We start from the raw sequence: 19,825 nt of genomic DNA, 5'->3' as shown, positions 1-19,825 counted from the left end.
AGTACTCTTATAAACTTAGAAAGTAGATAGAATAACACGATTTGTTTTAAAATGCATTTTCTAAAGGATATGAAGTCAGAAACTCAAGTGTATGCCATTATTTAGTAATTTCATTCCTCAGATCATCCAAGTGATTTGCCAGAAAAACATAAATTTTATGAGGAACAGACCAAAAATTTCAGGTGAAAATCTGAACATTCTGCAAAAATCTGTACAGTTGAGAGGTATGAGTCCCATCCGAGTTTGCCTTTGTTAAGGGAAGGTATGCCTACTTAACCTGGTAGACATCTTTATAAGAGTCACCATGGGTGTGGATAAGGTGAAAATGATGCATACTGCTTACCTTGATGGCTGTAAATAAGGAGCTACCATATATTTCCTTCATGACACCAGCATCCTACAAGAGAGTCTAACACAAACAAATTACTGGTGTGAAAGCCATGGATTAAAACCCAATGCAAAGAAACGCACTATATTTCCCTTTGGGAAATTTTCCACCCAAGCTAATTACTTCATCTTTAAAACACCCCTAAGAGTTAAACGAATAGTTAGGGATTTGGGAATTTATGTAGACAGTAATCTGGCATTTGACCAACACATAGCCAAGATAGTAAGAAAATCATTCTATGTCACGCAACTAATAAGCAAGATTTTGGTGTCCACATCCAGCGAAGTTATAGTACGACACTACTCAGCCCTTATCAGACCCATCATTGAGTACAGTGCTCCATTTGGCATGCACCTAACCATACACTTGCAACAGCTGGAATGTCCTTAAAGGTTCCTCATCAGGAGAATTCAAGGCATGAATAACCTGTCCTCCACAGATCACCATAAGGTCCTATCTCTGTACTAAGTCTCCAACATGTTACCTAGAAGAGATCTTTGTCTAGCATATAAGTCATCCCCAGATTCAGCTTTGATGGAGCTTTTACACATCTGCAAGACAAACAGCACCATAAACACTAAATCCAAGGACCTAAATTTTGCCTGCAATATAAATAGAACATGCTAGAGGGACCAATATCCCCACTCTATGGATTTAGCTCTCTATCTATGTGAAATAGAGTTCATCCCTGAACCTATTCAAAAGAAACATTGATCATTGGATGGGGAATCACAAATTCAACCCTTGTCTGACTGCCATATCTCTGATGGACAGAATTTGACAGTAAGTAAATAATCATCATCATCGACCTTTTTTCCCATTGTCTATATGGAGTCAGGGTTCGTGTCAATTGTTGTCGTCTCTCTCTCTCTGTTCAGTGCCACCCTTCTACCATCTTTGACTCTTATACCTGCCTGTTGCAGGTCTTGTCTCACACAATCCATCTACCTCTTTACTGGATACCCTCATTTCCTCTTGCTTTCTTGCTAACTGTTCCAAATCTTCTTCACCAGATTGTATTGTGCCCAAACCACTGTAATATGTTCTCTTTGACCATTTCTGCAACTGGAGCTACTTTGGCTTTTGTTCTTATCTCATCATTTCTTTGTCTGTCCCACAGTGTGCATCCTATCATCTGTCTTAGGCACTTCATCTCCATCATGTCTAGCTTCTTCAACTGCTCTGCTTTTACTACCCAGGTCTCTGTACCATATGGTAGTACTGTTCACACCACTCTTTTGTGCACCTTACTTTTCAGCTTCTTTGGCAATCTTCTGCCATGTCCTACACCTGACAGTCTCTGCCAGTTGGCTACAGCCCCTCTGATTTTTGCTTTTACCTCCTCATTAAGACTTCCCTTCTCCTTGACTAGTCCTCCCAGATACTTGAAACTGTTGACCTGTTCCACTGTTTTTCCTTCTGCCTCCATTGTCAGCTTCTTCTGACTTCCCCCATTTGCTGACATTAAAACGGTACTGTCTTATTTGTATTCAGTTTCATCCCATATGCCTTCAGTCTTGCATTCCATTCCCCTACCCTTTGTTGAAGTTCTTGCACAGAGGTATGCCTGTAATTCCACATCATCTGCATACAACACCTTTATTGATCTGTCCCTCAGATCTGTTTGCCCAGTGTGGTCCATCACCATATATGAACAGCAGTGGGCTCAGAGCTGAACCCTGACGCACACCCACTCCCACTGGAAACCCCTCTATGAGACCAAACACTGTTTAGTAAGTAAATCAATCAATCCCCCAATTAATATAACCCCACATAACCCTCAGCTACCTCTGACTAAAATACCCCACCATATAGGCAGACAAGGAACTCTGGGACAAAACTGGGTTGGCTTGCACAGCTAGGCTTGTAAAGATCCTGGTGTTCGTTAGCCTAGTATAAACTTATGAATAACCAATATCTCATCAAAAGTGTATAAGAATGTTGTGGCTAATGACTCTGCAGCCTTTAGAAAACTTGAGTATGTCGCATGTGTCTTGCTGTGTTGCTGTAAGGTTGGTTCTTTCTTACATTGCTATTTGGGTAGTACTATGACTTGGGAGGAAGCTGTATTGTAGCTTGGTGATTTTGTTATGGATGGTTAAAAAATCCCTGAGCATGGTATGAATGGCTGCTTCTGAAAATTTACAGAGTAGAATTAGAATAAAGACTGATCCAGAATTCTCTCCCTTTTGATTATCATCACCCTTGAGGAGAGCTTATTTAATGGCATATTTTCATGTGGTAGGACATTTATCTTCAATCAGACTTGTATTAATAATTATTGATAATGGACAAGCAATTATGTTACATAATCATTTTAGGAAAGTTGGAGACAGAGATTAGCTATTGCAGGTAATCCGTGGAGTTTTAATTTGAAGGTTTTTTTTTTGTGATTAGTTGAAATGAGAATTCTGGTTTGTGAGGGAGTAGATTACCAGGCAGTTTAGTGTCTGTAGGACAGCTGGAGTGTACGTTTTTCTCATTATTCACAACATTATTTATCATGGATGATTTTGCTTGCATTGTACTAATGGAATTCTCTTTTATTTAACACTTTGCCTTTCAGGGCTCAGCAGATTCATACACAAGTAGACCTTCAGACTCTGATGTATCTCTGGAAGAGGACAGGGAAGCAATCCGCCAAGAGAGAGAGCAACAAGCAGCTGTGCAACTGGAAAGAGCCAAAGTACGTTCATAGCATGCTTACTGCAAATTTCCTTTTCCAAATGTAAAACTATATCAGACTTTAAACAGAAGACTTTTATTTACATGCTTTTAACCTAGAAGTATTACCTATATTTATTTATATCCGTTATGACTTTTGCAATGCTGGGATACTGTACAGTTGCAGTTCTGATTTTAAACTTTGTGTTCTCTATTTTTGTTTATACATGTTTAAATTTCTTGTCCATAGCAGAGAGAGAGAGTGTGGCTTTACCTTGAGGCTTACCCAAATTTATAACTGAAGGGGATTTTCATTTGAATTTAAAGCAATAAACCAGTATTTTGTAGATCAGAACGAGAACTGTCAGATCTCTCCTTCAATACCTGTTACACAGGAAATATTTGGAAACAATTCATCAATATATTTTTAAGTTACAGACAATGAGGCGTATACAATTCAAATGACAGTTCAATATTGTTTAACTGTAAAGGTCAGGGAAACTTCAAGTTGAAATGCCACAATACTTGACACCAGTTACATTGAAAGGCACTATAGGAGGATTACCTCTTGCAAGCTGGAGTCTTCCCTTGACTGCACACCTTTGCATAATTGTCTTGGAGAGAGAAAGCGCGCATGTGTGTATGTGTGTGTGTGTGTGTGTGTGTGTGTGTGTGTGTGTGTGTGTGTGTGTGTGTGTGTGTGTGTGTGTGTGTGTGTGTGTGTGTACATGTGTGTGTGTGTGTGTGTGCGTGTGTGTGTGTCTGTGTGTGTGTGTGTGTAAGAGAGAGAGGGAGACTGTGCATATTTCAATATACAAGGCAATTTGACCAGAAACCATAATCACTTTTCTAATAACCACCCTCAGACTCTACCACCCTTTGAATGGAGGGCAAGGCCTGTAAGTCCTAAAGTAAATTTAAGGGTACCCATCCAGTTGTTGTTATTTTTGAAAGATGACAGGAAATTGTATTGCCTGACCTGTAGGGTGAGCCTATTTCAGATCAGAGGTAGGTACTGTGTGATGGACCTTTCCCTCCATTTAGTTTTATTTAACTCTTGATGTAGTTTGAGAAGATCTCGTTTTCTATTGTTGGCTGCATTTGACTTATTGAGAAAATTGAGGTCAAGGAAAGGATTGCTGAGGGCATGGTAAACGAGACACAGATCACCCCTCAGGAGCTTATATGACATTGAGTGCATGGAAGGATTTCCGTCTCTCCTGATATCTAAGATGTTTAAGGCCAGAGATCATCTTTGTTAGGAATCTCTGCAGTTTTTCAAGGTTTTTGATCTGTATAGAAAGACACAATATAAAGGATGCATTATATTGTATAATGGGTTTGACCAGGGTACAGTGACTCCTTGGTTTTAGAAGAGATGCTGTTGGCAGTTAGGTGCGAGATATAGAAGAATTTCTTAACTACAGTTGTCACATAGTAATCAATGGAAATGAAGCTATTAACCCAGGTGCCCAGGTCTCCAATCACTGACTCACTTGATAGCGGAGTATTATTGATGCGGTAGGGTGAAGTAATTTGCTGTTTCCTGAAAGGGGTGACACTGCATTTCTTGGCATTTAGTTTAAGCTCCTTTTGCTCTGAAGCAGGTACTGATTCATGTTAATTTGTTTTGAAGGGTATGGGTATCTTAGGTTATGTTGGCAGTTGCACCCAGTTTACAGAGATCAACAAATTTGTTTAATTTTAATTTCAGATCTGTGTTATTCCCACCCTAGCTATGCTACTGTCAGTGTAGCTAATTGTCACCTATATGCGGTTGTGTGTGTGTGTGTGTGTGTGTGTGTGTGTGTGTGTGTGTGTGTGTGTGTGTGTGTGTGTGTGTGTGTGTGTGTGTGTATGTATATGGATGTGTGTGTGTGTGTGTGTGTGTGTGTGTGTGTGTGTGTGTGTGTGTGTGTGTGTGTGTGTGTGTGTGTGTGTGTGTTTCTCTGTTTTGATCTGTTCCACATTAAGTTTGTGTTTTTTTCTGTCAAATCATTGAGAACTGCAGTTACTAAATAATGACAGACATTCGAATGTAAGACTTAATAGCATTAGGCAGAAGCATTAAAATGAACACCTGTTCCGACAACATTTTAAGTATATAACGGAACCCTTTCTAAGTATATAAGAGCACAAACACAACTGTATCTTCACAGCTCACTGCTGTCCCTGAATTTAGTCCTTTGTCTCACACTATTTATTTATTTTATTTATTTATTTATTTACATTTGTTAACTGAGTTATAAATTAAAATAGTGGTAATCATCAAAACTAAGTGGAATTATTTTACAATATTTACTGTATTTTTATCGTATTTTTCATTGCATTTCCTACTGATTTTTTATATAATGTGAAGATTAGGGGGTGTTTATTAATTTTTTTTGTTTATATTTTTGCTTATACTTTTGATTGTGTAGATTTGAATATTTAATAAGTTAAAAACCGTTCTTAAATTGTGTTTTTTTAATTAATGTCAAAGGGGGAATGTTCATGAATGGTTATTATGTATTTTGACTGTTCAGCTTAAACATTTTAATGACAGGAAGTTACGTGGAGGGTTGGCTTTGAGTAAAAGGTGTAATTTGTTTTTAGATTACGACTCTGATGATGCCTAAGGAAGGTGTAAGCGCTTAGTTGTGCTCGTAGTGTTTTTATTCGATGCTCACTTGGATGTACTTTTAATAAATCGGTTCTGTTTCGCTCCGGATGGTCCGTGGTTATTTTTTGTGATTACCTAGAAATGGGTTCAAACCCATAGGTTCATAGGTTCATAGGTTCATAGGTAGGTGCTAGGCTATTGGACCTAGGGCCTATATAAGCCTAGCCAAAAAATGTAACCTGGCTTTCGCCACCCAAGAAAATTATTTTCCTGTGCCCCTGTTGAGCAGAGCCACAGAAGTGATCCCTGGGGTGAATTTCCCATTTCCCATCCAATCATCAAGATTTTTCTTGAAGAGTGCTAATGAGGAACTGTGTTTGACATAGATTGGGAAGTCTCTGAGACATGAATCTATCCCTCCAGCATGTTCTGTTTATTGTGGTGACAAGGTTTAGGTCCCTAGAGCGTGTAGCTCGGAGGGATTGGGATTTCTTTAAGTGGAGCATGTCCAACAGCTCTGGGTTTGACATAGCTTTGTATGTTAGGCAGAGATCGCCCCTGAGTAGGCGATATGCGATGGAGTAAAGCTGTAGTTTTTTGAGACGGTCTGCATAGGGCATCTGTTTGAGGCCAGTAATCCTCTTTGTGAGGTATTTCTGTGGTCTTTCCAGTTGTTGTAGATGTCTTGTGAGGTACATACCAAAAGGGGCGTTGTACTCTATAATGGGTCTAATGAGTGATGAGTAGAGGGGAACAATGACCTCTTTTTTCCTGGATGAGAATCCTTTTGTGATGAGATGAGCCACGTAGAAGGATTTCCTGACCACTGTGGTGATGTGATTATCAAAGGAGAGACTACTGTCCACCTGTGTCCTAAGGTCTCTTATCACATTTTCAGCATTAAGTAGTCTACCAGCTATGTGGTAGTTCATGGGTACAGAGTTTTTACCAAAGGGGATGACAATACACTTTTTGGCATTGAGTTTCAGGCCATGGCTTTGACACCAGGTATCTGTCTCAGTGAGGCCCTTTTGTAGTTTGTCTGCATCGTTAGGAGTTTCAGTTATGGCTCCTAGTTTGCAGTCATCTGCAAACTTTGTTAGCCAAAGACCTTCTGTGTTAGCCTGCACTTCAGAGAAGTAGATACCAAACAGGAGAGGACCCAGGACTGAACCCTGTGGTACTCCACTTGTCACTGGTCTGAAGTCGGATTTGGAATCTGCTACTTTCACAGTGTGGGTTCTGTCCATGAGCCAATTGGCAACCCATCTTGTGACATAGGGATTTATACCTAGTTTAGTGAGCTTATCTATAATTCCAGAGTGGGGGATGGTGTTGAAAGCCTTGGCGAGATCTAGATAAGCTGTGTGAACCATTTTACCCTCATCTATGGCTTTAGTGACTGCTTCAAAGAAGTCAATCAGGTTTAGGAGACATGATCTGCCTTTTACAAATCCAAACGGTGTAGGGTCCAGAGTTTGGAGATTACCAGTGTCTTTGTTTATGAGTTCTACGATGATACATTCCATGGCCTTGCAGACCAGGCTTGTCAGGCTAATGGGGCGGTAGTTCCCGGGTAGGGTTGCCAGCTCCATTCCCACCCCTCTCATACATGCTCCACCCATTTTGTGACATCAGCTGATGGGAACAAAAACTCTCAGTGTGCATAATCTTCTTCTTTATTTCTACAGTGATTACAGATATTTGGATTTAATTTAAAACATTTAATTCAAATTTTATACCACAAACCACGATACACATTTGCAGACAGTAATACATGTTACTTAGTGTATATAATGAACAAATGTAAAATACAAATTAAAATAAAATAAAAATAATCCATCCCTTCCCAAAAGGATCTATCCAAGCACAACAGCAGACTACACAGACTACAGACCTGCTTCCAATTCATGTCAATATTTTGAAAAATTAGTCTACTTTCAGACATGTGAATATCTCCAAAATACAAAACACTATCTAGGCACCAGCATGTGTCTCATGTAGGCAAATACAATGACATATGTATGGCCATTAACAAATGATGAACTCCAAACACTGACAAATGACACCAGACAAGAATAGTAACTAACTGTTGATCTGGCTGATGCTTCTAACATGGTCAGCCATCAACCACATTTACCACACCATAACTCACTGCAGGCCTCAAACTTTATCACCTTACCTATGCTGTTCTATTTTTTCTGACCTCTTCAACTACAGGCTACATCAAATCAAAGTCCTTATGACAAAAAAACAGTAAAAAAAAAAGCTAAATAATATATAAATGGCACACTTATATACATAAATTCATTCAAGAAACAAATACACAATTCTGGTTCTTTTCATAGTATTCACATCACATTACAGGCAGAAGAACAGCTAAAACTTTTACTTTTAAAAGTCTGAAAATGAACTGTCTTGCACAGGAAGTTATCTACCTCTAATGGGCCAAAACTATAGCAGAACTTACAGGCTGTTAAACTTCAAAATACACCATCTGAGACTGAGATATGACCCATCTTATTGGTAAGGTTTGTTGGCTGTCTCACTTGAAGATCGTGATATAACCTGGCCCAGAGATCCCACGAAGCACTGCTTATGTGTAGCATTATTTTAAATTCTATAAGTACTTAAATTCAAAACCAAGTAAATACAAATATCAGAATGTGTCATTCTGTCAGAAACTGAAACTCAAATGCCTTTTTATTTGACTATTTTCAGAGTTTGCAAAAATTGCAAGTTGTAAATAACAGGCATGTTTCTGTTTTGGTTCTGAAATGTTTAACGCCATCAAACAATAACCTGGCTTAAAGATCATGAAAATACTTTGGATTATTAATTCCATCACAGATATATTTTTTTCCAGAACAGTAATCACACACACTCTGTGTAAGAGAAGACTGTAATGCTGTAACAAGTGCCAGACATGTTCTTGACTGGTAACAGCATGTATACTGATAATAAATAAGCCTTCTCCGCATGAATCTGCTGCAACATACTGTAATTTATCCTCAACTAACCATCCATCTCATTTAAATACTATCATCCTCCAATGTTCCAACTACAAATCCACCAGATACAGCATCAAGTGCATTCTCTAAGTTCAAACACTGGACAGAGACACCCTACCCAAGAAACTACCGGTATTTTACAAACAGCAATGTACCCCACCCACAGCATAAAAAAAAACACTAGGCATCAAACACAAGCACTGACCACGCTGTTTAAATCCCCACATCCACAACCCAAATGTTCAGCTCCCCAGTCAATACTGTCCTTCACGCCTGGACTTTAGGAAACCCTTACTTTAACACGATTTTCCAGACATAATTCACAGCATGATCCGTGCCCAAGCCTGAGAGGGGTGCCTTACCTTGTACACTTTAAAGCACCATCACCCAGTTCCCCGATGATCTGCCAATTGCCATATCTCACTGGGATTCTGATCCATTCTTTAGAGCATCTCTTCTCAAAATTGGAGAGCCTGAACATCCTTCTGACAAATGCCATCCTGTCCCCAAAGTGCAGGTGCCCTGTCCCAAACGCTGAAATAAAGATTGAAACATACACTACCTTTGTGCTGGCTTCCTTCTGCTTGTGAGCTCAATTCGATAGGCTGATAGCCACGCATGTGATGACGAAATTTAAAACCAAAAGTCCGGTTTTGATTGAAATTTCTAACCGGACAATTTGTCGGATAACCGGACAGTCCGGTCAAAAACCGGACACCTGGCAACCCTATTCCCGGGGTCCATCATGGCTCCCCCTTTGTGGAGTGGGATAACCGTCGCGGTGCACCATTCAGTGGGTACAAAGCCTGAGGTGAGGCTATGACTGAACATGGTACTTAGGTAGGGTACCAGTTCATTCTGTAGTTCGTGTAGAACGCAGCCTGGGATATTGTCAGGTCCCATGGATGCTGTGTTCTTGGCTTTGGAGAGTGTGTTTTTTACCTGTGCAGCCGTGATTATAGGAACTTTGCATTCTTCCATACTTTATTAACATTAAAGTCATAAGCAAAAAATGCAGACTTTTCTATGCATCGCAGCAAAAGGGAGCATTATGTTTTTGAAAGTGCACAGAAAATAAAATTAGTCACTTCCCTGGTGGCAATGGGATTAGGCTTTGCTGAGTCATCAAGTATAACTCAGGCCTGCAGCAAGGCACAGCTCCACTCAAACTATGCAAAAATTTAAGCTGGGTTTTTAGCCCAATGAATCTATCACTTCATTAAAGCAGTGCAGTATGCATGCTATGAGGAGCGTGCACATCAAATACTAGGGGCCAGATTCCAAAAGAGTTGCTCTCAGTGTAAATTTGCCCTGATTACATACTTCTTAAGTGTACATCATTACAAAGAACAATCCTCATTTTAGATCTTAACAAGTCAATGTTTCTCAAAGTTCCACATTGAAGGGCTCTTTCATACATATACTGTTAGGAACTTTTATAACTGATATCCATGGTAAACAGTGCAAAATCATATTAATTTAACAAAATAACATTTTCTAAGTTTAATGAAGCATATTTTAACCATCCTGTGACCGTCCTAGTTGAAGATGTTAGTAAGCCGTAAGTAGGTGTTCCATATTTTTCCTATTTGTTCTACATTATGAGAAGCAGTGTTCCTCATTTTGGAGATACAGTGTTGAGAGCTGTGCCTGATTCTAAAAGTGTAAACCACCAACGACCAGCAAAAAACGATAGTGAACACGCAGTAATGAAGAAATAATAATTATTTATTTATAATTCCTTCAAATCCAGACCGGTTTCGGCTGTTCAGCCTTTATCAATGAATACAATAAAGTTTTTTTGAATGAAATGAAGCAGCCTGCATTTATACTAGTCTCTGATTACCTGGAAGCAATATTACAGCACCACCCCGTGGCTGGAGTAACAAAGTGCATGTTCCATTCTTGATTAAAGCATATTACCAGTGACATAAAAATGCCAGAGGTGTAGATATTGTCATATTTTAAAGATAAAAATCAAAGCTCTGGAAGTAAGCCATAATATGACATACATATTACAAGGTAATAGACCAATACCATAGTCACTATTTGTGAATGCATATCATAGTGTAAAAAAACAGAAAATATATACCACTAGTATATATATATTTTGAAGGGTGATAACCACAAGTTCAAAAGAACTGAATAATAATGAACCAAGTACTGATCATATAATATATTACAAAATAAGGCAAAAAGAGTATAGTGGCCTCATTCTCAGCTATATTATAGATTATAATAAATTGAAATAATATGCTTGTAGATAATACAAGTTCAACATTGTAATTGTACAATACTCAATGTTGAACACCAACATACCAGATACGAATACCAAACCATACATATACATATTCGTATCCTGAACAATTTTTTATCATGCTTTATAGAGTATAATATGAGCATTGGTAGGCCTAACCACCATTGAATGGTTTGTACTAATTCTTGATCTATATGAATGTTTGTTGTTGTAACCATGATTATGAAATCCTCCAGTGTTCAGTGAAACTCACAGATGGTCATTCAGACCTGGAGGGAATAAACATCCAAGGCTGGTTATCCAATATTGTTCCTTGTGGTTTAAAATGGTGTGCCAACCCTGTTGGTTGTTCCTATCTGCCTGAATTTTGTCAATGATCATGAACATAAACTGGGCATTGGGATGTTGTATCGTGTGTCTGTATAAAGCATTTGTTTCTTTTTTGTTCCTCATGTCACTACAATGTTCTGTCATCCTTATTGTAAGAGACCTAGAGGTTTGACCAACATAAAAAGCTTTACATTGGCAGGTAGCTAAGTAAATAACCCATGTACTGCTGCAATTACCAAACACCCTGGTTTTAAATACCCGATTAGTGTTGGCACTGGTGAATTCTTTTAGTGTACTAACTTGTAAACAGGAGCAGCAGTGACCACATGGAAAAGTACCAATTAGTTTATCACTACTGATAGTGGTCTGATGATATATCGCACCTCCCCCTTCTCTGTTTTTGTAATGTGAAAATAGCCCTCCCAAATTCTTGCCTCTTCTGTATGACATTTGACATTGAGGGCCTAGTATTGACCTTAAAGTGTCATTATCCAAAAGAATTTTCCAGTTGCAATTAAGTATATCCCTGACAATAGGTTGGTTCCTGCCATATGTGGTGACAAATCTCAAGATAGAATCCTGATGAGCATGCTCTGATTTTTTGTATTGCAACAGTGTTCTCCTGTCTATGGTTTTGCTCCATGAACTAGCTTGATATATATCTATGTCTCTATATCCTCTGTCCTGAAATCTATGGTATAAATCAAGTCTGGCATGTTCAAATTCATCATGAGATGAACAAATGCGTCTGATACGCATAAATTGAGACTTAGGGATGTTGCGGATGGTGTGGTTCGGGTGCATACTGGAGGCATGTAACAAGGTATTGTATTGAGGGTATTTTCTAAATGTTTTGGTACTTAGAGTATCATCTGCATTACGGTAAACAGTAACATCCAAAAAATCTATGGTACTCCTGTTACATGTAACCGTAAACTCAATACCCCAAATGTTACCATTCAGGTACTCCATAAATTCCTTTAGATATGCTTCATCCGTCTTCCACACCATCCAGCAATCATCCAAATATCGTCGCCAGATATCGATTTCCACCATGTAAATATTGTGTGATTTGTCATATATCATACATTCTTCAAAATAGGCCATGAATAAGTCAGCATAAATGGGTGCAAAGGAAGCTCCCATTGCTGTCCCTTGTAGCTGCCAAAAGCATTCTCCATGGAAATAAAAGACATTTTTTGTTTAATACATGTTCTGCCATGCAGACAAGTAAGGTGTTGAAGCCCGGAGGATATAAGTTTGTTCTCTCAAGCCAGTATTGCAGGGATTGTAATCCCGCCCAGTGTGGAATACTTGTGTATAAAGATTTAACATCCAATGTGCACATTAACCAGTCTGGTTCTAGCTGTGTATCCTCTAAAATTTGTAAAAAGTGCGTGGTGTCCTGTAGTCGGGCCCTAACTGATGTTAAAAGGGGTTTGAGATACTGTGTTAGAAATGCTGATAGTGGTTCCGTCAAGGACCCTATCCCTGATACAATGGGTCTACCTGAGGGTTTTGAAATGGACTTATGTATTTTTGGGAGAAGATACAATATTTGTTTCTGTGGGTCTTTTACAGTAAGATGTTTAACAGTGTTTTTTGTTATGATACCCTCATCCTCAGCTAGTTTCAGAAAAGAGTCTATTTCTTTTTTAAAAACCCCAGTCGGGTCAATGTACATTTGCATATAACATCTAGTATCAGCTAACTGTCTTTTCCCCTCATCAAGGTATTCCCCAATGTTCATAACCATGAACAAACATGTCTCTATTTTCCAACAGTCTGTTCTCAGGGATTTACATTTTCATCATAATGAATCATACATTCTGGGCCAGAATATGTCACCCATGGAAAAGGCAGCCTTGGAGGAATTAAAGCATAATCGCGACATTGCCATTCTACCTGCAGACAAGGGTGGTGCCGTGGTGGTTATGAACATTGGGGAATACCTTGATGAGGGGAAAAGACAGTTAGCTGATACTGGATGTTATATGCAAATGTACATTGACCCGACTGGGGTTTTTAAAAAAGAAATAGACTCTTTTTCTGAAACTAGCTGAGGATGAGGGTATCATAACAAAAAACACTGTTAAACATCTTACTGTAAAAGACCCACAGAAACAAATCTTGTATCTTCTCCCAAAAATACATAAGTCCATTTCAAAACCCCCAGGTAGACCCATTGTATCAGGGATAGGGTCCTTGATGGAACCACTATCAGCATTTCTAACACAGTATCTCAAACCCCTTTTAACATCAGTTAGGCCCACTACAGGACACCACACACTTTTTACAAATTTTGGAGGATACACAGCTAGAACCAGACTGGTTAATGTGCACGTTGGATGTTAAATCTTTATACACAAGTATTCCACACTGGGCAGGATTACAATCCGTGCAATACTGGCTTGAGAGAACAAACTTATATCCTCCGGGCTTCAACACCTTACTTGTCTGCATGGCGGAACATGTATAAAAAAAAATTGTTTTTTATTTCCAGGGAGAATGTTTTGGCAGCTACAAGGACAGCAATGGAGCCTTTGCACCCATTTATGCTGACTTATTCATGGCCTATTTTGAAGAATGTATGATATATGACAAATCACACAATATTTACATGGTGGAAATCGATATCTGGCATTTATATTTGGATGATTGCTGGATGGTGTGGAAGACGGATGAAGCATATCTAAAGGAATTTATGGAGTACCTGAATGGTAACATTTGGGGTATTGAGTTTACAGTTACATGTAACAGGAGTACCATAGATTTTTTGGATGTTACTGTTTACCGTAACGCAGATGATACTCTAAGTACCAAAACATTTAGAAAATACCCTCAATACAATACCTTGTTACACGCCTCCATTATGCACCCGAACCACACCATCTGCAACATCCCTAAGTCTCAATTTATGCGTATCAGACGCATTTGTTCATTTCATGATGAATTTGAACATGCCAGACTTGATTTATACCATAGATTTCAGGACAGAGGATATAGAGACATAGATATATATCAAGCTAGTTCATGGAGCAAAACCATAGACAGGAGAACATTGTTACAATACAAAAAATCTGAATATGCTCATCAGGATTCTATCTTGAGATTTGTCACCACATATGGCAGGAACCAACCTATTGTCAGGGATATACTTAATTGCAACTGGAAAATTCTTTTGGCTAATGACACTTTAAGGTCAATACTAGGCCCTCAATGTCAAATGTCATACAGAAGAGGCAAGAATTTGGGAGGGCTATTTTCACATTACAAAAACAGAGAAGGGGGAGGTGTGATATATCATCAGACCACTATCAGTGGTGATAAACTAATTGCTACTTTTCCATGTGGTCACTGCTGCTCCTGTTTACAAGTTAGTACACTAAAAGAATTCACCAGTGCCAACACCAATCGGGTATTTAAAACCAGGGTGTTTGGTAATTGCAGCAGTACATGGGTTATTTACTTAGCTACCTGCCAATGTAAAGCTTTTTATGTTGGTCAAACCTCTAGGTCTCTTAGAATAAGGATGACAGAACATCGTAGTGACATGAGGAACAAAAAAGAAACAAATGCCTTATACAGACACACGATACAACATCCCAATGCCCAGTTTATGTTCATGATCATTGACAAAATTCAGGGAGATAGGAACAACCAACAGGGTTGGCACACCATTTTAAACCACAAGGAACAATATTGGATAACCAACCTTGGATGCTTATTCCCCCCAGGTCTGAATGACCATCTGTGAGTTTCACTGAACACTGGAGGATTTCATAATCATGGTTACAACAACAAACATTCATATAAATCAAGAATTAGTATGAACCATTCAATGGTGGTTAGGCCTACCAACGCTCATATTATACTCTATAAAGCATGATAAAAAATTGTTCAGGATACGAATATGTATATGTATGGTTTGGTATTCGTATCTGGTATGTTGGCGTTCAACATTGAGTATTGTACAATTACAATGTTGAACTTGTATTATCTACAAGCATATTATTTCAATTTATTATAATCTATAATATAGCTGAGAATGAGGCCACTATACTCTTTTTGCCTTATTTTGTAATATATTATATGATCAGTACTTGGTTCATTATTATTGAGTTCTTTTGAACTTGTGGTTATCACCCTTCAAAATATATATATACTAGTGGTATATATTTTCTGTTTTTTTACACTATGATATGCATTCACAAATAGTGACTATGGTATTGGTCTATTACCTTGTAATATGTATGTCATATTATGGCTTACTTCCAGAGCTTTGATTTTTATCTTTAAAATATGACTTAATATCTACACCTCTGGCATTTTTATGTCACTGGTAATATGCTTTAATCAAGAATGGAACATGCACTTTGTTACTCCAGCCACTGGGTGGTGCTGTAATATTGCTTCCAGGTAATCAGAGACTAGTATAAATGCAGGCTGCTTCATTTCATTCAAAAAAACTTTATTGTATTCATTGATAAAGGCTGAATAGCCGAAACCGGTCTGGATTTGAAGGAATTATAAATAAATAATCATTATTTCTTCATTACTGCGTGTTCACTATCGTTTTGTGCTGGTCGTTGGTGGTTTACATTGTTGGCTTGACCCTGCATGCCATCCTTGCGGAGCGTATGGTTGTTTCCTGATTCTAAAAGACCTGCTTTCAGTGTGAAGGGCTTACTTCGGTGTACAGCCTGTCTATTAACAGGCTTACTATGGGGACCAGATTCCAAAATACACTGAGTGCAAGTCTTTTGGAATTGGGGGCAGGGAGATGCTTTAGAGCTTTCTCCTGTTCTCACACTTCATCTCAGTACTTAGAACAAGGTGAAGAAATTATAAATCAAGCATGTTAATATGATATCAGGTAAAATATGACATTTATTACTCATTCAGCAGGCAGCAAATTCCATAGTAGCTGTTCTTAAAACAATAAAAATATTAGTTTGGAAAATGTATCAGCATTCTAAGTGTATATCTGAAAAATTATGTAAGGATGTTTTAGACTGAAAAGTTTTTAATTAATCATCTGAAGCTTTTAAAAATATTCTTTTTATTTAGTAATCAGCAGTCACAATAACAAGGGTATGCAGCATTCTTGTTCTGTTTAAGAGAAGTTCATATTTTAACTTGCCTTTGAAGTAGATTGTATTTCTGATAGGAATTTATGACAGTTAAAATTTTCTTTTTATATGCTGTGTTTCTTCTATCTGCATCTTATAACTTAAATTTAATGCAATAATGGATGGGTTCTACTTTTGTAGTGTGGATCAAATAGCAGATGACGCGGTGGTGAAGGTGAAAAACTGTTGATCTGTGAATTTTTCTATCTTAAATATAGTGTTATTGTTTCAATGGCTGCTTATATTATTTTATTACCAATTTGATTTTAGCACTAGGAACTATGATTGTCATCTCAGTGCCATATTGAGATACCAGTTTTGCTTTTTCTCCTTATCTTTGTAATTTAAAATAAGAACATACATCTTCAAAATATTATCCCTAGCAAGCTTGTGTAATCAGAACAGTAATTTATGTAATTGCTAAGAAGAGATTGTTTACTATGGTGGAATGAGGACTGGGCCTTTCTGAGAGAGTTGTGTTTTGCCAAGGAAAGTTTCTCACAAGTCACCACAATCAGTTCCCTACTAGTGTTGTTCACAGTGGATACAAAAGTACCCTGGCACATCTAGAGGTAAAAGGGGAAATCTTAACCTGTGGCACAGGTAATGTACCAGTATTTGTAGAGCAATTACCACACTGGTTATTGAAATAAAACTGTGCCAGATCATCTTTGTTTCCGGAAAATCTGTACTATTTTATCATTACTGATAAGTGAATTCAGCTTTCTAACTTTCTTTCTCTCTTTCTCTAACTCAGCAGTAAGGCTTTTTTTCTCATTGCCTGACAACATTTGTTTAAATAGAAGTGACAAAATAGTCTCTGCCCTATCCTCTACCATTATATGACATTAATGCTGGATCCTTTTCATATACATTAATTCATTTAAAGTGCTTTTTTCATATTTCTGTTATAATATTCACTTACTGCTTTTCCTTTTCTTGTTTTCACGTTGCCTTATTTACCTTTCCCTGCTAAAACCTCCCTGTTTTTATATGTACCAACATTTCTTTAATACTTTTCTGTAATTCTTAGAATCTTTAATATTCCCCTGAATTGTCTTCCTTTGAGAAAAAAATACATATTCGTTTTTTAATTTGTCATGATTTTTAAAGAATCATAATATTAATCTTTTTCAGTGACAGTTCTCATAAAAACTTCCATTACATTTTTTTTTGCTTAACGACTGTCACCTCCATGTATTATTTTGTATTTCCATCACCGGTTTCTTCTCTCATCTTCAATCTCATCCTCTTTTTTTAGTAATTATACCTCGTGTATTTAACTTTGCAGTCTTTTAACCTGCTATTCTAATCTCCATGCCATTCATTCCTTTGTTTTCACTACCTACTGTATCTAATTTTATATTGTTCATGTCTCAGCTGAGATATGAGGCTAAACTCTTCTTGCTTTCATATCTCCCCCCCCCCCCCGAACTGTACTCCAGTCAGTTTCGTTTTCCATTTTAACTCCCCCTCATTAAGTTTCTTCACTTAGTTGATTTACCACTGAAATAAATTATGATTCTAAATTCAACTTCTTCCTCTTTATTTATTTATGTGTTTGTTTCTGGATACTAAGAAAGTGAACTGGATATGAAATCCTTTTCTGCCTCATCCAGAACCAACTGTCATTTTGTTTGTAATGCAGTATATTGTGTAAGTAGACAGTTTATTTGTACTGCTGAACATGGTTTTGTGGCAAATGATATGATTTGTGTGCCACTGCAGAAACTTAAATATTTGTAAATGGCAAGTCTGCAGTGGTTCTCATGGTAACCATTTGATATTCAGAGACTCATTAGCGCGAGTCCCTGAATAGTGAGACTGTATGACTTAGAGCATGGACTTGCACATACCAAGTCCAAGACTGCCTTCTCCAAAAGTATTTCCTTTTCTCTGAGGTTTGGTGATTTTTTTTAAGTTGTTACATATGAGTTCAACTGGTATGGTGGGCTTGCTCTACACATGGGTGGGGGGTGCAAAGGGGCTTCCCCGTTAAAAAAATACTTTTTTTTCTCCTGCTACCCCTCAGCAGTCTCCTAATTGGGAAGCTTTTTCTGAAAGCCTCTTTAATGCCTTTATGGCACGTCACAATCCCTCTCCATCTTTATTTCCTCTGCAGCCCCTTCTCTCCTTCCACATCATTCAAAAGGACAACTGTGGACATTTCCTAAGCCTGGAGGGTCAGAGATGTTTGGTCTCCCAAGCAATCCCAGAAACACATCAATGTAAAGCAGCTGAGGGCACTGATTTTGGCACTACAAATCTTCAAAAACAACCTTGTTCCAGGAGCACTGAGGTGGTTCGCAGACAACATGACAGCTCTTTGTTACATAAACAAGCAGGGAGGAACAAGGTCTTACATTCTATGCAGACTAGCCCTACTCACTTGGGAATTAGCCTTACAAAGCCAAATCTCCCTAGAGGCAGTTTATCTCTCCTCAGCCAAGAATACAGTGGCAGACTCTTTAAGGTGGTGGTGGATGCACCTTTGGCGAGTACCACAGTGGAGGCCCCTAAGGAGTCCGCTTGCACGTCCGCATGGGAAGGGCAGGCATCCAATCAGGGTGATAATGGGGAATCCAGGCTTGTTATATCTGAGGGTCCTCGTGGCATCACACAAATTATGGTGCATGATGATTATGGTGCATGAGGATGTGCTTTCCAATATCATGGAATGTAGGCTGACATTTGATCCTTCCGCATTTCATCGTATGGAAGCCCCTATAAAGAAGAAGAAGGCTAAAATTAAACATGTCTCCTGCTACCCCTCAGCAGCCCCCTGATTGGGAAGCTTTTTCTGAAAGCCTCTTTAATGCCTTTATGGCACTTCGCCAACCCTCTCCTTCTTCATTTCCTCTGCAGCCCTTCTCTCCTTCCACATCGTTCAACAGGACAACTGTGGACATTTCCTAAGAGGAGGAGGATTCCTCTGGAGAGGAGTCATTAGCCTACTCTACCTAGTTTGCTTCTCCCTTAGGGTATGCCTCCCCAGAGGAGGAATCTAATGTTACAGATTCCCCTGGGGAGGACATCTCATTTGGATAGACCATTCTTAAAATGAAAAAAAAAATTTAAGTGGGACTGCTCCCATGTTTCCGACATCCTGAAGAGGTATTATGACCTCTTGCAGATGGACTCCCCTTCTCCTTCTGCTATACCTCCATTCCCAACCCAAGCCAAGTAGTCTGTGACTAGCAGCCACCAGGGCCATCCACTCCATTCTCTCATCATGTCAGCCTATCTCTTGCTGCTTGGAAACTGATTACTCAGGACTCTTGGGTCCTCTCCATAATCAAAACAGGGTATTTCATGGTTTGGGAAAAATCCCCCTCATTCAGAGGGATTCCACCCCCCCCCCCCCAAAGATCAGATGAGCTTCTTTTCTCAGGTCATCACAGACCTGATCTCTCAGGGAACTATCAAAGAGGTTCCCATTTC

General features: G+C 38.6%; 1 protein-coding gene across 1 annotated transcript in view; it reads left to right on the top strand.

The window, feature by feature from the left end:
- Positions 1 to 2,368: 2,368 nt before the first annotated feature.
- Positions 2,369 to 19,825, top strand: part of CACNB4 (calcium voltage-gated channel auxiliary subunit beta 4) — a 509,529-nt gene continuing 492,072 nt past the window's right edge. Inside the window, exons 1-2 of the mRNA XM_044073655.1 lie at positions 2,369 to 2,395; positions 2,955 to 3,074. Coding sequence (XP_043929590.1) covers positions 2,369 to 2,395; positions 2,955 to 3,074 — 147 coding nt within the window. The remainder of the gene's footprint in view (positions 2,396 to 2,954; positions 3,075 to 19,825) is intronic.

Source organism: Protopterus annectens, chromosome 6.part0 (genome assembly GCF_019279795.1).
Source record: "Protopterus annectens isolate FY-2018-M chromosome 6.part0, PAN1.0, whole genome shotgun sequence".
NCBI classification, from domain to species: domain Eukaryota; kingdom Metazoa; phylum Chordata; order Ceratodontiformes; family Protopteridae; genus Protopterus; species Protopterus annectens.
This window is presented reverse-complemented; position numbering and strand designations above follow the sequence as displayed.